General features: G+C 36.6%; 1 protein-coding gene across 4 annotated transcripts in view; it reads left to right on the top strand.

The window, feature by feature from the left end:
- ttyh2l (tweety homolog 2, like) overlaps positions 1-17,814 on the top strand; it is a 69,147-nt gene that overhangs the window by 48,732 nt on the left and 2,601 nt on the right. For all 4 annotated transcript variants that reach the window (XM_046866876.1, XM_046866877.1, XM_046866874.1 and 1 more), the window contains 8 exons: positions 5,387-5,459; positions 12,400-12,469; positions 12,626-12,681; positions 13,700-13,792; positions 13,869-13,961; positions 14,040-14,182; positions 15,090-15,275; positions 15,461-15,539. In XM_046866876.1, coding sequence (XP_046722832.1) covers positions 5,387-5,459; positions 12,400-12,469; positions 12,626-12,681; positions 13,700-13,792; positions 13,869-13,961; positions 14,040-14,182; positions 15,090-15,275; positions 15,461-15,539 — 793 coding nt within the window. The remainder of the gene's footprint in view (positions 1-5,386; positions 5,460-12,399; positions 12,470-12,625; positions 12,682-13,699; positions 13,793-13,868; positions 13,962-14,039; positions 14,183-15,089; positions 15,276-15,460; positions 15,540-17,814) is intronic.

Raw genomic sequence — 17,814 nt, 5'->3', positions numbered from 1 at the left:
GGACTACATATAAATATATAGTGGGCAGTATAATAAATGGTGGCGCTATAAATACGTTATAGCAGGCTCATTTCTGAGCTCCTTTAATGGCACGTCAGTTAGTCGTCAAGCTTATATTTAAATACCGTCTTTTCTGTGTGGTATGACTTTTTTATCTACCCATCTGTCTTTTGTGCAGGCGAAACAGCTGCGTGGTCACTTCTGTCTGGTCAGATCACATTTCAGGGGCAGTTTGCTTCATGCGTTAATTTGTCCTCACTCATGTAATTTTAACTGTCTATAATGATCACACACAATGGCAGTATGAAACAAGCAGGGTGGGAGATGACAGTATAGTTAGCATGTCTCTCGCAGGCGGGATCCTCCCTTCTCTACCTCTCTTATTTCTCATACATTCATCCTTGTCTCTTTCTTCCTCCATGGTCTCTCCACTTACTCTACTAATGCCTATTGATCGCTCTGCCAGGATGTGTGCACGCTAGTGTATGTGTGTGTGTGTGTGTGTGTGTGTGTGTGTGTGTCTGTGCACGAGTGTGCCCTTAACTAATTTTTAAGTGCTTCTAGTCCACTTTATTGGTGCTTTTAAGACCATCATCAGAAAAGAAATTTGGTTCGTAAAAAGCTCGGATGCGTTTTGCCCCCATCAGGGAGTCATTTTCCTCATTTTATTTCTTTCACTCCTTTTCTTTCGCTCTCAATTATTATTTTCTCCCACTTTTCCTGTCATCTGTACACATAAACATGCTAGGGCTGGACATTTTCCTTTATTAGATGTGATCATAATTCCAGGCTTGGCAGTGCTAATATTTAACTTTTTTTTTTTTTAGCATTCTGACCATACAAGAGCTTAGTTTTCTGTCAATGTTTTGATCATGGAATTGATATATATATATATATATATATATATATATATATATATATATATATATATATATATATATATAAAATAAAAAATCAGGACAATGTTTTTAAGTCAAATGATGGGTCTACCATGTTGTGCTGGTCAGTGTTCACACAGAATAATAGGGAACGGTTTAGGGAAGCTGATAAATGTTAAAACAATCTGTGATTAGAACAAAGGAAACAGATAAACAAACGTGGCAGAATCCAGAGTGAAACAGCGAGTGCTGCGAGATATATCTGTTGGAAAAACAATTTAAAAAACACATTATTAAATTAGTCTGAGCTGGATCTGGAACCTAATTCTCAATCACTGGGCATACGGTTCTCTTAATGAGACTCCAGTTTATCAAAGAGTACCAAGCACACTAATTCACACATAAGGGTGATTCATTGTAGCATTTATTCTAGCGTGTTTTTTGTAAGGGAGGAACAAGGAGGAACCAAGAGGAGACTTACAATGAGAACATGTAAATCTAACAATAAAATTCAGAAGATAAACCATGAGTCCCCCAAAGGCTGAATAGGCCCATATTATATTAATATTTTTATTAATATAATTTGTATACCTTTTTTAAATTAATGTATTATATATATATAACCTTTTAATAACCTTTTTTGTAATTATCATTTATAAATTATTCATTATATAATTGTATTTATTAATAAATATATTCCGAATTATTTTCTTTAGCACAGTTACATTATTTAGAACTTTTTTTTTAGAATGAATTAATAATAATGCAGTGGAACCCGGTTACGTCAATGTCCTAGGGGGTCGCCAAAAAGCATCGAGGTAACCGATGATGGAGATAAACGAAAATCAAAATGGCGGCAATATATTAACGTGCTTGAAATTTCTTTATGTACATGATGTGTGTTATTAAATGAGAATGTGCATGCACGTGTTTTTGAAGGGGTTTTTTACACAACAGCGTTGCCGTGATTTGTTTGATGAAGGCATGCTATAAAAATACATACAGTGCATGTTTATCTGTCAGGAATCCACCTGCCACGCCCCCTTCGGCCCCCTTCAGCGTGGCAGGTGCTTTCTCGGCCGCTTTCTCTGAAACTCTCCGCTTCAATCGCGCACATATGGTGCTCGTTTATCATCATCACCAGCTCCTATTTAAACTTCCACACTCTCACCGTCCGTTATTGTTGGTATATGTTGGTTCACGGCGGTCATTGTTATCGCTCATGCGTATCCCGGTACGTGCTTTCCCACCGGCACTCTCTCAACGGCTGCTCTTTTCTTCCCAAAGCGCACCGCGGATTCCCCCCGATCCTGCCGGTGTTCATTCTATGCTTTTGCTGCTTATCCCACGTTCCGCGCAGCCAAGCGCGGCTTTCGCCTCCCGTTCATCACATAACATTTAACAACAAAAGGCATATGTGCACTAACTAACAGCAGAGATTCACCAGTATACAGTACAACACCTGTAGCAGCTGTAACGCTTGATTTTTCTGCCACTTCCGCGAGTTCTTCTGCGGCTGCACCGAGATAACCGACGTTAAATGGCAAATTTTTCCCCCCTTGTGCTCGAGATATCAGGGTTCGGCGACATAAAAGAATCGACATAACCGATAAAAAATGCTAAGACAAAGCGAGAATTTGGCGGTTTCACTTCAAAAACGTCGACTTAGTAGGGTTGTCGAGATAACCGAGGGCGAGATAAGCGGGTTCCACTGTAATTCTATAATAATATATATTAATATAATCAACTTAATCACTTTTTTCATTAATTTGATAAATTGGTTACTGGAAAGCACGATCCAATGTCGCTATCTATATCAGTAAAAAAATCTGTTCATTATCATAGTTATTAAAATAGCCTTATTGTTTTTAGATTCACCCAAAACCACATGGAAAAGTAAGTAAATGCTCAGATTTTAAAAGCAATGAAAATGAAAAATTGTCATTATGATAGTAATAATGCTCATTTGTCTGTACAGTGCATAACAAAATAATAAACTAAACTAGTATTAGAAGGCAAAATAAATACATTTAAAATCATAATACAATCTCCGCAGTAATAATGGATGTCACTTTCTGAGTTTAGTTCATTGTTCAGCACATTACTGAGTGAACTGTTCTACACATAATTATTACATTAATTACTGCAAATTTGGCTTAATTTTATAATCCACCATTATTATTTGACAGCTTAAAAATTAGCACTTGTTATCGCACATATTTTTTTTAACCAATCTAGATGATACATTTAATGGCCAAATGCTTGTAAACACTTGACCATTACCCACCCATATGTGGACCTTGACCAAAGAAAGCACACGATTATAAGATACATTTGCATATGTTTCGGCTGGAACAGAAAGTGCCAAAGGGTTTCAGAATGACAGTATCCCTGTGCACAAAGGGAGGTCAGTGAAGAAAGCCATTGTGTGATTTAAGAACTCAAATGACCCAGACAGAGCCCTGACACACCTCGGTTTTTAAGTCATGGTTCTGTTATATTTGGCTAGAGTTAGGGGGAAGAAATACAAAGTATTAAATTGCTTGTCATTTTTTTTATTAACGCAGTTTATTATTATTAACATTTGTCATCGTCAACATTTCAACAGTTTACATTCAAACAATTTAAAATAAAATGCCTGTTTTGTTACATAAACATTTTATTTTATTTTATTATATTTTCTAAAAAAAATGAAATAGAATAAATAAAATTAATGCAATACACTTCTTCTTCTTCTTCTTCTTCTTCTTCTTCTTCTTCTTTCAGCTTCTCCCATTAGGGGTCACCACAGCGTATCATCCTTCTTCATACCCCCCTGTCCTCTACATCTGCCTCTTTCAAACCAACTACCTGCATGTCTTCCCTCACCACATCCATAAACCTCCTCCTTGGCCTTCTTCTTTTTCTCCTGCCTGGTGGCTCCATCCTCAGCATTCTCCTACAGATATACCCCATGTCCCTCCTCTGCACATGTCCAAACCATCTCAATCTCGCCTCCCTCACCTTGTCTCCAAAACGTCCTACATGTGCGGTCCCTCTAATAAACTTGTGTCTAATCCTGTCCATCCTCGTCACTCTCAACAAAAACCTCAACATCTTCAGCTCTGCTACCTCCAGCTCCACCTCCTGTCTTTTACTCAATGCCACTGTCTCTAAACCATACAACATCACAGGTCTCACCACTGTACTATAATTTCTCCTTCAAACTCATTCACTCATGCTGGGTTGTGTCTTTAAAAATAAAAATAAAAAAAGCATTTGAGTATGCAATATGTAAATTGTTTAAATCAACATTTGTATTGTTTTTAATGATAATTGGAGATGGCAAGTTGACAACCATGCTTTAAAGATTGCACAGACATTTTGTTTAGTTATGAAGATATAAGCATCTAGAATATAATTAATTAAATTTTGTATAATTATTCAAATAAATATTGATAAATTAAATATGCAAGCATTTGAACATAGAACATAGTAAAGCCACAGTAAATCACGTTTGAAAACAGACAAATGCAATAAAAAGAGAATGAAACGGAGCAAGCTAACCGGATTAAAAAGAACGGAAGAAAATATACATTATAACAAATGCATAATCATTCGCTGAAAACCACATCAGTGACTATTAAATTTAATCGTTTACTGCTGCTGTTGTTTGCTGCTTTTAGATTTAGTGTTTGTTCGCACCGTTTTAATTGATTCCATCGCCATGTCGCGAGCGAGCTGATTGTACGACCTGATGCGCGCGAGTCACGAAAGAACAGATCCAGTGCGACTGTCCTGAAGTTACAAACAAACAGTTTACACAATAACCCTTCATTAAACTCCACCATTTTCCCATGATGAGGATTATACAGTTTTTATTTACCGTGCTGATGTTTCACCTTCATCCGTGACACCGGTGTGTTTTCTTTTTCCTTTTCGCAGGCGGCTGTGTTATCTTGCTGTCACGCTAACCCTTAACTTCAGCAGCTCAACTAATTGATAATGGCATTTGTTGATAACAGATTTTATTATTGATTTTATAGATTAGTTGTAGCAGCCCTAGCTACAGCCCCATTTAACATGCAAAAAGGGTTGTAAAAGCCTGTACCGAAACATGAAAAAAGTACACAAAATAATAAACAAGAAAAAATAATCTACTTTTCTGAAGTCACTTCCCCACACAGCTGTCTGAAAAGAGCAAAATTACACCTGTGAATACTGACATGTACAGTTTCAGTATTATCTCCTCATTCCATGAGCATTACTTCACTCTGTCACCACTGGAGCCCAAATCATGATATGAACTAATATAATTTGAATATTCTATGTTTGTCCTTTGTGCATCCTCTAATGCATAGAGACTTGTGTCATCTCTGATAATATTTCCATTCCTTGATTTTACTAGTTTGTGGTTTTGTTTTTTGTTTTTTTTATCATGCTTGGAATACTTCAATAATATCTTTATACAGTACATTTTCAACATTGCCTCTTAGCAAGCTTTTATTCCGTCTATTTCTGTGTTTCAGTATTATGGTGTTAGGTATGCTGACACTTATACTGAGCTGGACATCACTTGGAGTGGGAACGGCCACTGCAGTGGTGAGTTGTGACTGCTTTTTCCTAAGTTAACTAAAACTCTCCCTGTTTCAATTAAAAAGCCATCTTTTTTCAGCTTAAGCACAACCTGTCACACTTTAATCATTACTGTTTACAGAATAAACAATATCTGTTACAATGCAAAAGCTTCCTGTTACAGTATAAACAATACATGTTACATTATAAACACTACCTGTTACAGTATAAATACTATCTGTTAGTTTAAACATTCTGTTACAGTATTAACACTACATGTTACAGTATAAACACTACCTGTTACATTATAAACACTACCTGTTCCAGTATAAATACTATATGTAACAGTTTAAATATTCTGTTACAGTATTAACACTACATGTTACAGTATAAACACTACCTGTTAAATTATAAACACTACTTGTTCCAGTATAAATACTATCTGTTACAGTTCAGGCATTATCTGTTACAGTATAAACACTGCATGTGACATTATAAACACTACATGTTACAGTATAAACACTACCTGTTAAATTATAAACACTACTTGTTTCAGTATAAATACTATCTGTTACAGTTTAAACATTATCTGTTACAGTTTAAACACTACATGGTACATTATAAACACTACATGTTAAGTTATAAATACTATCTGTTACAGTTTAAACATTGTCTGTTACAGTATAAACACATGTTACAGTATAAACACTACCTGTTACATTATAAACACTACTTGTTCCAGTATAATTACTATCTGTTACAGTTTAAACATTATCTGTTACAGTTTCAACACTACCTATTACAGGATCAACACTACCTTTAACAGTATAAACACTACATATTACACTATAAGCACTATCTGTTACAGTTTGAACATTATCTGTTACAGTATAAACACTACATGTTACAGTATAAACTCTATCTGATCCAGTATAAACGCTATCTGTTAGTGTAAACGCTATCTGTTACAGTTTAAACACTACCTGTTACAGGATCAACACTACCTGTTACCGAATAAACACTTAAACACTACCCTTCTTAATAATATATAATAATGATATTATTATTGTATTACTAAAGTATCTGTAACTGTTATAGTAGAATTATATGCATTGTAACTAGAGATTATCCTGTAACTATCTGTTACACTGTAAACCCTACCTGTTATAGGATATATACTATCTGTTATGCATGTTGCATCTTAACAAGTATATAAAAAAAGAACAAAGTAGGTGTTTCTAGGTCATTACAGTATTATGGAGACTGGGAGAATAAAGTTAAACTTGTTCCTTAGAAGATTACTGAGGCTCAGTGACTGCTATTCACTTAAGTCTGTGAGTCTCAGCGGTGCAGGCCACTTACTAAAGCTGATTACAGTCCTAGTCCCTGGTCATTCAGGTTAAACATCTATCAGGAATATTGATATAAACAGCTCTTACTTCTGGGTCACTCATGGCATAAACATGTCGAGGTTCTGACGGCACCTCTGTTCCATTGTGCATGGTTCTTTTTTCTCTCTTTCTCTCTATTAACCTCTCTCTATCTCTCTCTCTCTCTCTCTCTCTCTTTTGCCCTCTCTCTCTCTCTCTCTCTCTCTCTCTCTCTCTCTCTCTCTCTCTATCTATCTATCTCTATCTATCTCTCTCTCACTCTCACTTTCTTTAATTCATACACACTTTCTTTTAGGCATGTATGTGCACACATGAGCCAGCTGCACTGTTTGGATATTGTATTCAGTCATGCCAGCATCTAAGACTTTTTAGCAATGTGCATGTCAGAGATGGATTATAGAGAAAAAGCTTTATCTGCACAGCTGTTTCTTTTTCACACTTTTGTGGCTCAGACAACTGAGAGTCCCAGGTTATCAGTACAGACACGTAGAGTATATAAATATTTAAGAATGCATTTTCATATTTTGATGGGACACATGTTGGAATATTGGTCGATAACCATTACTAGCCATTCCTAACGCATTCCATCCGCAGTAAAGCATCCCAGTGTTTGCTTCCAAAAGAATGTCTAAACTTTTGCAAAGATCTGTATTGTCAGCATTGTAGATATTCATGGGATTTCAGTAGAGTGAAGAAAAAATATAGGATATTTATATAAATAACCAGGATGAAACCATGTTTTATGTTTGAGGCATCTCTAATAGAATTTATCGTTATTTCATAGCACAGAAGTTCGATGGTTACGTTAACTTTTCAGCTCCCCTGTGCTGGTAACCCATGCAGAACAAGCACAGTTTCTCCTCTTCCTGGGTGCTTTTCGGAGCCAGATCTATTTCTCTACAGAGAAAAACGATTAATGATGTCACTCCTCAGACACAAGCCATTGACTCTGTGTCTCTGGGGGGAATTGAGTCTTAGCATGGTTGATGAAGGGCAGGATCAGGGGTCGGTCACTTTCAGTAAAGTGGATTGCCCCTTGCCGCTTTGCCACATTGAATTAGGTCTCGTAGGCCTGATGACCCTTTTCTTCTAATCCATGTAGAATACAATGTAGCACATAAATGCTATTAGGAATGAACAATCAATGTCCGACAGCTGACAAGTCATTTAGAGAGGTCGACTGGTGGGGTATTTTTGATTTATTAATTAAATTTTTTGAAGAAAAATGGTTAACAAAGATCTGATTATGGCATCTCATTGAATGAAAAAAATTGAGACTGTCACATTGAGGCAATGTATCAAGATCAATGAAACAAGAATTAAAATATGTTTCAACACCCACTTCCTTGCAAAAAAATGTTTTTTTTAAATGTGCACTAAAATTTAAACTGCTGCCTTTTTATTGATCTCCACGGGAGGCTTGTTGGTGTCCTTGCATACTGATGTATTCTGGCTGGGCTTTTTGTAAACAGTTCTCCTTAAGAAAATTGAGTCTTTGGTTGCCTTCACTATATTTCATATCTCAAAGTGCTGGTTTTTGGATTTGTTTTGAACACGGAGGGGAATTTTAAACAGTCGCACAGAATCAAGCGTACAGTATATTGCAGGTTTACTTTATACTACATACAGCGTGGTATACTTGTCAGAATATGTAGCCAATACAAGACAATACAGATTTCTCTAAAACAGCAAATATGATGAAAAGTGTATGGAAGCATGAGTGAGGGCTGATTTAGGTGTAATGTTAAGTGTTAAGTTTGAATGTTTGCTATAGGCCTTTATAAGCTCAATAAGTAATATAGTATAATAATATAATAGTAGAATTGTAAGTAGAAGTCATTATATTTAAAACTCTGTTTCTACAGCAGCTGCAGTTTCTGTGTTGTGAGCAAATTTCTAGTTAATGTGCATAATTATGCTTCGCCGTTATTACAATGATGAATTTAGTGCAGTAAAAAAGTCTTTATTTTACTACGTTAGTTACTGAAGCAACTTTGGTCACAGATAGAGATGGTCCTGAACTGGTCTAATTATGCTCAGCTATGCGGGACTTTCCTTTGACCCATCCAGCACAAGCAGTCATTTAGAAAACCCAAGCGATCATTTTCGAAAACGGGATCCTTTGCACGCCCGTAAACGCCGCACACTTAGATTGAAACCTGTCCAAATATTTCCAAGCGAAGAGCAGCAACAAATGCTGCTGCAGCTGTGCTTCAAGTCAATTAGAGAAAATAACAGGTCTCCTCCAGATTTCATTTGCAAGAAGATGAATATGATGAAGCGCTGTAATTGCAGTGTCTTTCAGCTGTTACACTCGTGCAAATGAGTGAGGAGGAGGCAGAAGAATTTTTAATTAGATTCAAAAAAGAAGCGGTTTGTTTCTGATTTCGCTTGAGGCCAACATGATACTAAAAGCTGAGTAAATAATATTTTTCAGTCAAGGTCAAGTCAAATGTTGGTATCTTGCACTAATGAAGTAGATAATTAGTTTCACCAGCGTAAAATCTTGGCATTCCAGACTGATCTGTACACAGTCGTGTGCGACTCTGTCTTGGGTTTTGGTGTCAACTATGATTTAAAGTTTATCCGCTATATAGTGGTATAACAGGGGTCTGTTCACTGCTCAGCTCTTACTGTTTTGGCTTTCGCTCAGATATTTTTTATTATCTTTTGTTACTCTTTTATTAAAAGCACAGTTTGGCTAATGTTATAGCCATCTGTCATAATGCTTCCTGTTGTTGTTGCTGGCTTATGTTACTGACTCTTTGTTTTTTGTTTTTGCAACAGCATGTGAATCATTGTTTTTGGTTGCACCAGGGAGCCCTGAAACTTGACCAGACCAAACTGAATCACTTTACTTTGAGTTGCAGTGACTCTTGTCTCTCCCAGCAATGCTGAAGTACAAAAGTACAAGCTATTTTGTGGTTACAAATAACCTGTTGTATTCTAGATACATGTGGAAGCTGTAAGGGATGAGTGCCATTTATTCTGATTACACTCTTCTTCTGTTTTGTGGCTTTTGTGGGTGGATATAATATTGGATTTTCTGTTTCATTTATATAACTCAATAAAACCTCATTGATATTGTAATAAATGTTGGGTGTTTTGGTCTGGCAGGAGGACTTTGGCTGGACCGGAGTTCACTCGCTTATTCACATTGTCGCCCAATAGAAATCCATCATAACAGCTAAGCACAAGTATTTAAGGCCTTTTTCTTTAGACATTGGTTTATTTCTCCTTAGACTTAAGTCTGGTGTTTTAAATTTGTCCAGGAGTATCAGATTTGTAATTAACAGTCCTGGCAGAAGCCGGTGTTAGTACAAACATTTGTGTTACTATAATCTTTTGTTCAATCTGGACACATTTTGGACAGTCTGAAGAGATGCTAAATAGGTCATCACTGTGAAACAGTGTGGGAGGGTTTACACTACCTGATTATACGTTTTATGAAATATACATTGCCTGGCCCAAAAAAGGAACACGCTTTTGCTTTGATTGCAATATGCATTCGCTTATATAGTGTCACAACATTTATTTCCATCAGAGCTGCATTTATTTATTGTTTTTCATAATAGGCGAGTCGGACCTCTACATAAACTCCAGCACATGCCAAAGATTCTCAATGAGGTTAACTGTGTGGTGCCCAAACCATTTTAGTAGTTTCAACAATACCCTCATTTTTATTATTGATTTTCGTGGCTTGATGCAGACCAATAATTTAACCCTGCTGAAATATAGTAACAGATCTCCCACAACCATGGGATATGTCTTTGTTTAAGAAATGAGAAGCTAATCACTGTACCAGTTCGGGTCACTCCTGGGAAGGTTCTCCACTGTTTCATGTTTTTGCCATTTGTGAACAATGGCTCTCGCTGTGGTTCCCAGGAGTCCCAAAGCTTTAGAAATGGCTTTATAACCTTTTCCAGACTGATAGACATTAATTACTTTGTTTCTCATTTGTTTATTAATTTCTTTAGGAAGTAAAATAATTAAAATAAGATAAAAACCTTCATTTAGTTTGATCTGAAACATTAAAGTGTGACAAACATGCAAAAAAATAAGAGATCATCAGGACACACTTTTTTACACCACTGTGTGTGTGTGTATGTATATATATATATATATATATATATATATATATATATATATATATATATATATATATATAAACATTATATAACTAGAGTTATTATTTTGTATATAATATTAAAAAAACAGATGAAACCCATCTAAGTACTTGAAGTATCATTTCCCTTTATTATTTGAGACACATGTTGTGTGAAGCATTTTTATTTTTATTTTTTTTGCAGTCACATGACAATAACTTGCCTTAGGTCACATGGCTTCATCAATTAATCCATACAAACAAGAAAGCCAGTGGGTTAAGGGGTTAAGATACATCTTAGCTTTATATATATATATATATATATATATATATATATATATATATATATATATATATATATATATATATATAGTGTTGAATACATTTTTTAAAATAACAGAACAAACACTGTAATGTGGAGTCACTTGCTCTCTTATTTAATACAATCTTAAGTCTATTCTCTGGTGCACTGTATTCTTACGATTTCTGTTTGGATATTTATTAATTCTATCAGTGTTATGCACACTGAGCTTTCAATAATCCAGGCACTTAATTCTACCTCATCCATAATGACAGCAATTTCGGAAGTGTAATGAAATAAATTGTCTACCATCGCACAGTGGAACAAAATTTGTGGTACATCCACAGAGGAGAATAGGACAATGATAGATAGATAGATAAAATATGTTTAAGCACTAACTCTCCTGAAAAAAAATATGTTGATTTTTCCTTCAACTTATATTGATATTAAATTTTGACTCTTTTTTTTCGCCGCTCCATGAGACCCCTGGTGTCACTGCATACTAATGTCTTCTCAATGTACTTGTATGTGAATAGTTTTCTTTAAGATAATTGCTTCTTTGGTTGCCGTTGCTGTATCTCAGCACACGTTTGCAACTGGTTTGATTAGGTTTTGCCATGAGGAGTGAACTCGTCATTTAACTCTATAACTGCATTTGGTTAGAGGGATCTCTGCACAGCTTCCTCAATGTGCAGTGTATCATATTGAGAAAGTGGCAGATGGCATGTCTTCAGAATCGCAGTACAGTATCATTAGACGCTTGTGTTTGTAATGGCTCATGTGCACTGAATCTACAACACTCCTTAACGCACACACACTCTGGAAGCTCAGGAAAAGTTATTTACGCAATCTTTCATTCCATTGCTTATAACTGGCTTCCGCTATTCTCACCCGTACACATCCTTGGCTGAGTTTCTCATATACAACTACGGAGATGGATGATATTAACCTTGTAGGTCTAGGGTATGGAATGTACAAAACAAAGCATTTGCGAAATTACACACATCTGTCTCGAAAATGCCTGAGAGAAGTTATTTATACAGTATTAACATCGGTTATTAAATTCTTTATCTTTTGCGCATCAGTTAACTCTCTCACTGTCATGCAGGGGGGAAAAAAAGTTTTCCTCATATGCATCTGCTGCATTATAATTTACTTTTCTTTTCCTAGGGTGCCAGTGACTTTTGTGTGGCCCCTGACAAATTTATTGTGAATCGTACGAGGGACTTCCTCAGTGAAGGCAAGTGTGTGTAGTACACCAATCACAACACAGATCTAGGATTAATACACGATATATATATATATATATATATATATATATTATTATTATTAATATTATTATCATTATACTTTCATTTGTGTACAATTGTTTTTTTTCTCTTTCTGTGCTTCACAGATGCAACCCATTACTACATGTACTGCAGTCAGACTCTACCCAATCCTTTTCAGCAGGTAAGCTTGTGTTCGGTCTGCTTATGGACTCCCAGACACAGCTGTTATTACGGGCCGATGGCATAATTGGACCGGTTAATTGAGAGAAAGCTCCGTCTTAACCCTATTATTACGGCATGATTAAAATATCAGCATGTCTAATTTAATTACTTAAAGAAGATATGAGAATAAACTTGGATCAAATGGAATCCTTTAGTCTGCGGGTTTGTGGTAATTAGTTTTGCCCCGCTTCCTGCGGGATTCCTGCCAAAGGTAGGCATTAGTTTAGTTTGTTGGAACTAGGCTGCTTCTGATCGTTTATTAAGTAAGCTTGATGGAAGCAATGACATGAGGCAGAAGCATATAGTAAAACATGCCTAAATCTGTACTCATTAAAGGTGACCTCAGTGATTAAACGTTTGAACTCCTCTACGACGGCTGATCCCGACGATATAAATAGGCAGATTTATTTTGCCACAGATGCTTCCTTAGTAGCCCCGAAGAAATTCAGATTTAAGTATGAGCTCAGGAAGCCAACATAATGTGATACCAGGAGAAGTTTTGCCACTATGTTAGCTAATGTAAGTGATGAACAAATTCCCAAGTCCGAGTGTATTTTAACTGCTTTGGTTACGAATAAATAAATAAAAAGCCACTTGTGTTGACCTGTGACATATGTAAGCTGTTTACTAGCAGCAGAAGTGCCAGCTTTTTTGGATGGCAGGTGGCATTTCCAAATTGCATATTCATGCATATCCACAGGTCCAAACATTTTCAGTGAGGGTAAAAGTACAGAAACGTTTGAAGGTCTCTTGAGCGGTTAATGAATTTAGCCAACAAGATTATTTTTCTAATTCGATTAGTTATATTGGTATAATATTTATATTCGCTGTACATTTGGGTTGTTAGCTGATGATTATTCCTTATTTTGCTATACAATATAAACCTTTAAATGCTACATTTTAAACTCTGACCATTCCAAAAGCACTTGGATATGTATTCTCCTGGCATCAGTCTAAATTATTTTTATGTGTTGTAGTCACTGACCATCTTCCAGAGGTCCCTGACGACCATGCAGATTCAGGTCCAAGGCTTGCTACAGATTTCTCTCTCTGTTTTTCCCACTGCTGAAGTAAGAACTCCACATCTCCATAAACTTCTATAGTATCAGCTTCGGTTTTCATGTAACCATAAATGCATGTTTTTAGAGGGATCTGCTAGGCATTCAAGGTCTGATGAACGCTACAGAATTCAGCTTACACCAGCTCACAGCATTGCTGGACTGCCGCAGTCTGCACAAGGTGAGAGCCGCTTTTCAGCACACTTTAGCTGTATTACGTAGTAAAATCTGAAACGGCCTGTGTGTTTGTGTGTGCCAGGACTATCTGGATGCCCTGGTGGGATTGTGTTATGATGGGGTGGAGGGCCTACTTTACCTTTGCCTCTTTTCCCTGCTGGCTGCCTGTGCCTTCTGTGCCATGCTGTGCACCATTCCACGAGCATTTATCCTCATAGCTAGCAGGTAAACCTTATTTTTGGTACATAATTGATTTCAATATATTGTTTTCATGTGAAAGGAGCATAATTAGTGAAAATACTTGAAATATGGAAATGTATTTTAATCTAGAAAATTATATGGAGTATGACCGCCTTTTGTCTTCAGAACAACTTAAATACTTTTTGCAATGCTGTCATGTAAGTCATGAGCAGATAGTTGGTGGGTTGCTCAGCTTTTTTCAAGAAGGAAGAAATCTTTCAATTATTTAGAGGATGAAGTAAGTGAATTGCTACTTCACACTCTGTGCCCCGTACTTTCCCATAAAGGTTCAACAATGTTTTAATGTGGTGATTGGAAGGCCTTCATCCTAGTGCTCATCAAAGCACTCATGAGAATATCGAAACATTATCAGGAGTGATTGCACTGCAGGGTGCACCTGGTCCTGTAAAACCGCTTCATATTTGTTCCCTATTATACAATCATGCAAAGCAATCACTGGATGAAATCATTTCCTCTAGATGGCTGCCCATATAATTATGGCTCTTCCACCATACTTAGCAGTTGGCAGCAGACATTGCAGGTTAAAGGCATCATTTGGCTTTCTGCAAACATAAATCCATCCAGATGTAGGAAATATAGTACACCAAATTATGCCTCCTCATCAACTGGCCTTTGATACAAAGGATTTCTGATTTGTAGGAAAGCTCCTGAAATTAAGTAGCACTCTTTTCTTGAATTACTGTATTCATTACCAGAAAAGAGAGAAAATGAATGTTAAACTCTCCCCTAACCAATTATCACCAAGATGAAACAGAAGGACAAAAGCTGCAAATCGGTTTAAATGTATCAACTGCCAAAAAGAAAGACAGAGATGACCGGCGATGATAATATCTACAGCACCTCAAGCTAAGAGTGCTCTCTTTGCCCACAGGGACAGGAACTATGACGACATAGACGAGGAGGACCCATTTAACCCCCAGTCACGACGCATGGTCCCGTACAGTACGAGCCGTACAAACGTGCACAGCTTCTGTAGCTACAGCAGCAGCCTGGGCAGCCAGAGCAGCCTGCACCCACCACTGCCAGCCGCCTCTACTGCTCCCCCTCCAGAGTACATGTGAGTTTTATCCTGATGCAAATGAACCACACTAAAAGCAAACTACATGCTAGAGTTATATCCTTTTTCCCCCTCAAACTCATTTAGTTGCTTGGAATTTGGAGGGGGGAGAAAATGCATAATCATCTCAGTGGTTAGACGACAAACTCATGCCTCTTTAATTGTTATCTCTGTTCATCAATTAGGAATCAGTCGATGCTGTTTGGAGGAAATCCTCGATATGAAAATGTGCCGCTGATTGGAAGAGGTTCACCACCGCCCTCGGTATGTCAGGGTAAAACCGGGAGCCATAGAGCTGATAAGCTTATCATTTTCAACTAACTTCTTTTCCCCCCTGTATATGCTAAAATACAACACGTGAATCAATGCATTAGGGCTAGTGCAAGATTGCCCCCTGCTGGTTCCACGGATAAGCACATGCCTCTTTGTCGGTGATGATTTTCTTTTGCCTGTCAGGTCCCAATCAAGCTATATAAAGAAAAGGAAAACAAGCACAAATAAAGTCACATGAATATGAAATTGTATAATAAAGCAGTTAACACTTTAGGGTGCTTTACAGAGGCTTTATCACACAGACAGAAACTAAGACCACATAGGCTTTATTAGTTTTATTTGTAATAAACCATTTATTCACCATGGTCTGTCAACAGTAAGCTTTGGTTGCTAGGCAACATAACAGACAAAGGTATTATATGGACCATTATATAGATCCATGGCTTAAGTGTAATAATTTTATTGTTCTAAAGCCTGGTGCATTAATACAGGATTCAATTATTGTGATGCGGTCATCGCGGTGTGTGTGTGTGTGTGTGTGTGTGTGTGTGTGTGTGTGTGTGTGTGTGTGTGTGTGTTTTAAGATTCAGAATCTAGAAATTAAACTATTTGTTGTATAAACTTAAACAGTACAAATATAACTATAGTGTTATAGCAAATTGATCTGTAGCCAATGTGAAAGGATATCTGGGTAATATAGTGCAAATTAGTATTAGCAGAGATTAGAGAGATGCACTGTTGCCCGCACTCAGTCCAGGTTCATTGTTCGAGAATCGTTTAGCTCAGTGGCTCTTACTATATGTAGGACCAAAGGAGAGGAGGGCAGACTGCAAATCTGCATTTGATTTGAGTGCTTAAGCTTCCAAACTGACTTCTCAATTCACCTTTATTATATTGTTTATTTTCTTTTCCTATTTAGCTGCAAGAGTTAGCAAATCTTCAGCAAATCATGTCTGATGCTGAGCAGAACAGTGAATTGACTTTCAATTTCAAGCTTGTATTTATTTTCTCGTTATCTTTAATCGATATTCTCCTGTTGTTGTTATCTTTCATTTGTAATGTAAATTGCTTAGAGTGTACTTTTACTTCTATCTATCTATCTATCTATCTATCTATCTATCTATCTATCTATCTATCTATCTATCTATCTATCTATCTATCTATCTATCTATCTATCTATCTATCTATCGCAAAGCTGAAGGCACACAATTGTATAAGTTGTGTATAGAGTGTATTTTCCTTTCACTTGAACTAGAAGACCCAAACGTGTTCCAGCACAACAGTGCCCCTGTGCACAAAGTAACCTCCATGAAGATATGCTTTATATGGGTTGCAGTGGAAGATCTTCTGCTATAGAGCTCTGATCTCAGTTGAAGAGATTGAACACCTTTGGGATGAATGTGAACTCTGGCTGCACCCCAGACCTCACCTACATCAACACCCTTGTGCCTGAATCAGCACAAATCTCCACAAGCACACTCCAAACTCTAGTGGAACATCATCTCAGAAGAGTGGAGAGATTTATAAGAGCAAATTGGGACTAAATGTGGAATGCACATACCATCCTTATGACCAGGTGTCTGCAAACATTTGGCAATATAGTGTATCTATCTATCTATCTATCTATCTATCTATCTATCTATCTATCTATCTATCTATCTATCTATCTGGAATGATGATTGATTCTTATCAATGCTTGATTTTAAGATAATGTGAGTCATGTTGCGGTTATTACGTTTGTCATTAGCAGGAATGTAAAAGTAACCTAAAAAAAAGCCTCAATAAATTTATATTGTTCTTGATTTGTACCTAATATTAACTTGACATAATAATAATAATAATGATCAGTGTTTCCATTTGGTGCCTTTTGCACGTTAATAATGAACTGTTCAAACATTACATTTCTACAGCTCTTTTAGTCAACACATTTCAAAGTACATATGTGGGTCCTGTCTAGTGTTTGCCTCAACAATGTGTATAAAGTGTATGCACATGGGGTGACTTGACTCTTCACCTGTATACTCATTTCTAAAGTGTTGTTCTAACAAGTCTCAACTCTCTAATGGAGACGTGATTTTGTGCTTTCTCAATAACGGTAATTGTAACATTGAGAAACAACAGCAGAGTACACGCATTTGTGCGACATAATAGAATATATACATAATGCATGCCTGCATAAATGCAATACATATATATAAATGCAGAATGTGTGTCTAATAAAGTGCAGTGTGTGTCAAATGCCCTGTTATTCATCAACTGAAAATGT

The sequence above is a fragment of the Silurus meridionalis genome, chromosome 14, assembly GCF_014805685.1.
Source record: "Silurus meridionalis isolate SWU-2019-XX chromosome 14, ASM1480568v1, whole genome shotgun sequence".
Classification (NCBI taxonomy): domain Eukaryota; kingdom Metazoa; phylum Chordata; class Actinopteri; order Siluriformes; family Siluridae; genus Silurus; species Silurus meridionalis.
This window is presented reverse-complemented; position numbering and strand designations above follow the sequence as displayed.